The 6,000-nt window shown below is 41.0% G+C and overlaps 1 protein-coding gene across 2 annotated transcripts in view; it reads left to right on the forward strand.

Annotated features, from left to right (window-relative positions):
* The window catches only part of GAD2 (glutamate decarboxylase 2), a 41,210-nt gene extending 35,420 nt beyond the window's left edge, over positions 1-5,790 (forward strand). For both annotated transcript variants that reach the window (XM_087777035.1, XM_087777043.1), the window contains 3 exons: positions 515-622; positions 2,385-2,474; positions 3,198-5,790. In XM_087777035.1, the coding sequence (XP_087633161.1) occupies positions 515-622; positions 2,385-2,474; positions 3,198-3,371 (372 nt within the window). In that variant the 3' untranslated portion in view covers positions 3,372-5,790. The remainder of the gene's footprint in view (positions 1-514; positions 623-2,384; positions 2,475-3,197) is intronic.
* Positions 5,791-6,000: the final 210 nt, after the last annotated feature.

The following is a 6,000-nucleotide window of genomic DNA, read 5'->3' on the forward strand; positions in this document are numbered from 1 at the left end:
AACAAAATGTGCATTTCCACAGGCATCAGGCTGGGCTTTAAAAAAGAAAAATTATTCTTGGAAAAGCCCCCAGCACATCACCTCTGGAAGATTAAAATCCCCTATTCTGGAAATAGCAGGAGACTCCCCATGTCTGGAACTCAACACCTTCTAGAGACCCTCCTCTGTGCTAGCCCAGGCTGTCCGAAACGGTGCTCAGCCTCTCTGCAAAATCTGCCAATGAGGGCACTCTTCATCGGAGATGTTCACAGTATTTTGCTGAGAACCGAGCTAGTACCCGGTGCTTATTTTGCAGAGGTGCCTATAAGGGAGTCAGTGGCAAGAGCCAGAGACAAATGAGCTCTGCTTAGCAAAGTGTCCTTCGTCTTGTAGAATCAGATCCTTAATCTGTCCCACAGAGACTTCTGAGAGGTGACTTGTGCTGGTGCTTTGGCAAGTGCTGTATGGTCCTATTGCTGTTGTGGTTCACAGAACAGATAGTCATGTAACTTTTTTTCTCCCTCTGTCTCTAAAGGGAACCACAGGATTTGAAGCACAAATTGATAAGTGCTTGGAACTTGCAGAATACCTATACAATAAAATAAAGAACAGAGAAGGATATGAAATGGTGTTTGATGGAAAGGTATGTATTACAACTTCTTTTTCCCAGCTGGTCAACAGCACTTGGCTTAGTCACCTATTGAGATGCTACCAAAAGGTCAAACCAAACAGCATATGACAGAAATGAGTGTCCCTTGTAAGAAAACCTGTTGCTGTGCCAATATCTCTCTTCTTCATGGGATCCAGGAACAAGGGAGATGAGGCAGCTGTGCATAAGATTTCCATTTGCACAGTTTCACCCCACTGAAACTAAACACTGGCATCTCAGGCTAACACAGCACACACAATTAGAACCAGCTCTTAAGTAATAAAAACAAGTTACAGTTTCCTAATAGCAGGGTCTGTTACGAGTGGGGGGTTTACAGTGCCCCACACAACTCTGAAAGGACGGTTGTGTAAAGCACTTTTATCAGCATCCTCAAGCAGGCAGTCACAGGGGACATGGGGTGACCTGGGGAGGCCAGCTGCACTGCAGTCCCTGCTGCAATGGGGTGCAGTACAGTGGGGCAGGGACTGGTGTTGCTCGGGAGCCCAGCTGGCTCATGTGGCAGAGGTGACACCACCGTGTGGGGTGCAGATATCTCTAGGCACGTTGTTTCTGTTGAGGGTCTCCAGCTGAGGCAGTACCCCTGGGTGCCAGGTGCTCAGCTGGAGCACAGTGCCCAGGGCAAGGTAGTGCAGCCTGGGTGGTGTGGCTGTACCTCTGAACTGCACCGAACTGTCCTGGGTTTGGCCAGCTCTTTGTGGGCAACCCTTTCCAGCTGTGATGGCTGGGGACAGGCCTGGTAGAGACTTCCGTTAGAAAGTTACCTGGTGTTTTGCCTGTAAAAGAGAAAAAAAAAGATCTCATTTTAGCTTTTTTCCTCCTACTTGTGATGGGTTTTGCTCTCTGTACTTGGCCTGGAAGGTTTTGTCTCTCAGAACATTGCTCCCTGGTAGTGATCACTTGGTGCGTGCCTAAGCGCTCTGCAGCACAAAGATAAACTTTGCCATGTTTCTTCAGAGATCCCAGGCTCATACCCACATGCCACTATGTGATTTACGTCCTGCACCTCACACATCATCACTGAATTTGGTCCACTGGGTCTGATGATATAAGTAAGGGAACTGGCAGCAGTAGGAGTTGCTGTAACTGACAGATTTAGCATCCAGCAAAGAGGAACATAGCAAGACAGGCAGCTGTTGGGAGATTGCAAAAATATACAAAATGTCAGCTGGTTCTTCCTTTATGCCTTTCTACTTGGCGCTCCCATATAAGTTAAACTAGCTAAGATGCAGTGGTGCATGCGTATTAATACAGCAGCTAGCTGAATCACACTGAGAAGTAATAAATTTCATTAAACGTAAGAAAATCTTAGACTGTCTTATGTACCACCTGTGACTTCTGTTTACAGAATCAGATTTTATATTATTCTGTCATGTAATAAAAGTAAATGGCACAGTCCTCACCTTTAAATTATCCATAACAGACTCTTGCCTTAGCCACACAATCCCTTCAGCCTCTGGAGGGGACAGCACCTACAAAATCTAGATGCCTCTCAGCAGGGGATAAATATATTTGCACAGCCAGATGATGTGTTTCTGCATCTGACACCCTGGGAATAAATTGCCTAAAATTATTTTTTCTGCATTAGTAATAATGATGACTCTCAGTGGACCACAATAATGAAAACCTTTGACTGCTGTCACAGTATGATATATGAGAGGAGGGAAAGGCATGAACATAATTGCAACTGAGATATTGTGAACATTTCTTACAGTGTAAACCATTATTCTGTGTTTAGCCTCAGCACACAAATGTCTGCTTCTGGTATATACCTCCCAGCTTGCGCAGTATGGAAGACAATGAAGAAAGAATGAGCCGCCTTATGAAGGTAAGCAGTGTCCTCCAGGACATGACGCAGTGAACGGTGAAATCCTTGCAGGCAGGCAATCCTTGAAATGGTTTCCCAGGGCAAAGGGCAAGGTCACCTCACGATATTCCGGCAAATAACACCTCCGCAGTTGTTTTACTGCAGGTTAGGCTGGCACCACCTTACTCTGGTCTCCAGGTTTGGTATTCCCTGGGTTTGTCTGGTCTCTAGAGTACTTACATGAACTCTGTGTATATTCACTGAAGTTACTGTAGACTGCAGTTGCTAAACCCAGCAAGTGCAACAATAGCTTGATAATACCATGGCACTCTGGTATATGAAAAGAAGATGGAAAACGATTGTAACAATATGATTTGAGCATGACAAAAAACAGCTACTGTGTGGCTGTCAGCAATATTGAGAAAGTAGCGGGGGGAAATTCCCCAGTGATTTTAAGAGCAGGACAAAGAAACAAGATAAAACCAATGTCTTTTCAACGAGCTATTTATTGCTTAATGGAGGTTAACTTTTTTATCAATACTGGATGTAATTTCGTTTTAACTGCTTCTTGTAGCTCTTCATCTTTTTTAAAAGTAGAAAACATGCACTGTGTTTTGTTATCATAGTAGTAAGGATGATGGTAATAATGAAAATAATGAAGATCATTAAATTAATGATAATAATTCTAATAATGATAATGATGATGATGATCATCATCATCCCCTTCTTTTTGTTACATTGCAGGTGGCACCAGTGATAAAAGCCAGGATGATGGAGTATGGGACGACCATGGTGAGCTATCAGCCCCTGGGAGACAAAGTGAACTTCTTCCGGATGGTCATCTCAAACCCCGCAGCCACTCACCAAGACATTGATTTCCTGATTGATGAAATAGAACGCCTGGGACAAGATTTATAATAATCGGGTGTGAAAGTCTGTTCCTGGACCTTTAAGTAGACAATTAAGTTGTCACAAACTGTGCGAATGTATTTGTAGTTTGTTCCAAAGTAAATCTATTTCTATATTGTGGCGTTGGAGTAGAGTACAGTTTAAAATCAAGAAACATGGCTCCTTTAAAGTCCTTTCCTGAGTTTTAGAATACCTCCTTAACAATTAGCTGCACAAAAAGCTGCATTGAAACAAACAAGGAAGAACAGAAGATACTTAAAATCTTATCCCAATTTTAACACAGTGACTACTTCAAATTAAAAGCAATCAGACTGAATGATGCCAAATTTGACCAAAATGATGACAAAATCAAATTGGGGGAAGTGGGAGGGGGCGGTGAGAAGCAGAGATTAGAAGCTGTATGTTTAAAAGTGAAAGTATTTTGCCTTTTTCATAGTATTAGAACAGAATTTCTAATTTACCTATAGCAACATTTCAACTGTATTTAAATAGGTATAGTTTTACAAAAGGAAATATATATATATATTAAAAAAATCCTATTTTGTAAACTATATTTTTATTTTTTATGGGTTATAAAACTGCAAGAACAGAAGCTGAAAATTAACTAGGATTCTTTTTCTTTTGATGGAGGTGCCTCAAATATTTATTACTGCTTATTTTAAAATATAAGCCCACATACTACATTCTTGAGAGGTACCAATACCTCATTTCTCCATGTCATATGGATTGTACATCTCCAGGGTTGATTACTGAGAAACCTCAAGAGTACTGCAGCTCTTAAAACCACTTAATAAGATCAATTACAGTGCAACAATAGGATGCTATTATTCCTAATTGTTTCCCACTTGGCCTAACTAAGCAGACGCACAATCAATATACAGTGCTAACCAAGACTGAAATAAGGTTGTATTTGGATGGTTTCTGTGTTCTGTAGTAAAAAAGCCTGTCCAAAAAGAAGTCACATGTCTGAATAAATGCTTCTCTCATAACCATCTCTGCTATGAGCAGTCCAAAACTACATTGAAAATTAAAATTGACTGAAATTCTTACTAAAGAAGTAGCATGAAACCTCACAGCTACATTAAGAGGGTAAAGACTTCTTACAGATGTACAGGTCTGCAAGACAAGGCCTAAATTAAATGTGACTGTAATCTGAGTGACAGGGATGGGGCCTAAGTAACAAACTGCTTTGTCAAAGGTTTCTCCCAGTGCTGGACTCCATCCTTGTCTGCAACAGCTTTTGAAATTGCAGAAAAAATTGAGATAAGGCTACATCTGCCTAAAACAGCCCACGCGAAGCCTCACAGCCTCTTTAGAAACCGTGGGCACAGCTCTTGCAGAGTTCATGTGCTGCATCATTCCTTAACATTAGAGGTGACTCTGGCATGGAAACTGAAATTCATCCGCTTTCCCCCCAGCATCTGGAAGTGTTGGTAAGAGTTCTGCGGCTCGGGCCTGTCTACTTATAACCCTACTAAAGTTTTGGTTTTAACTTTGCCTAAATGGCCAACTTTTGTTTGTAAAGCAATATTGTTTTGCTGTTTCTAAAATACTTGAAGAGGAAAAAAAAAGAAGTGCAATGTGGTTTTAATTTCATCTAAAATAGATAAATGGAGTATTGATTCAATGTAATATCATGCGGACATGAAGTAAGAGGAAATAAATTGTGTCTGTAATTGTGTTGCCTTTATTATATTGATAGTACTGTTTTGTCACCTCAGATTGAGGCTGTGCACTTTAGATTTAAACTGTACAATGTTGCAAATCAACATGTGTTGCTGTATAAGCTTGTACAATATATTATTGATATGTCATTATTTGTGTGGTAGTAGTATTGACTCTTGATATTGTAAGAACTGCATTCACGCCGGTCCCTCTACTATATCTTTGCTTGGTATTAGCCTCTCCTCGTGAGCTTTTGGGCAGACCGCTCACCTCACTTCGGTGGATTTCCATTGCTACCTGCGATGCATATAGGGTTTGCAAGTCAAGCTATAGAGGAGATACCAATTCCGTCGGGAAGGACTTCAATGTGACCTTTGCTAAACGTGTCAAAATCGGCAGACTAATCACTGAAATACTGAACAGAGCAGCAAATTACATTCTTTTTTCTTGCTGGGAAAAAGGCAAGCAAAGAGCTTAAAAAGTAAAAATAGTACAGGGACAATGCTGAAGGTGATCAGTAGCCTGGTTACATCTTGCATGTGCAATTCCGTTTTAAAGTGCTAAGTGCAAACAACGTATTTATTAGCTGTTATGTGCCAATCCAAGATTTACATTCAGTGTTCCAGGAGAACCAGCGGTTTTTTTCCACGTTACTGTACTTATTGCAGCCAGGACAGAGCGGCATAGCAACCTGTTCTTGTGTTTGACCAAAGTATCTTATCTGTGGTGTTGATCTAAATCCAAATAAAAGTGTAAAATGTGACTCTGGGTCTTTTCATTAGCAGCAGTAATGGGCACTCTCAGCATTTATCACTTGTGCCATTTCGGAGCAAGGCCCCAATAAAGAGAATGTTTAATTGTAACTTTCTGTCTCCTGCTGGATTTTTTCATGACAAGATGCATTCTGTTAATTATTGTAACATAAAAAACCCAATTCCATCACCAGACCCTTTTTGAGGCAATACTCAGCACC

The sequence above is a fragment of the Nipponia nippon genome, unplaced genomic scaffold (assembly GCF_047370975.1).
Source record: "Nipponia nippon isolate SJK-2023a ecotype South Korea unplaced genomic scaffold, ASM4737097v1 scaffold_1, whole genome shotgun sequence".
Taxonomy (NCBI): Eukaryota; Metazoa; Chordata; class Aves; order Pelecaniformes; family Threskiornithidae; genus Nipponia; species Nipponia nippon.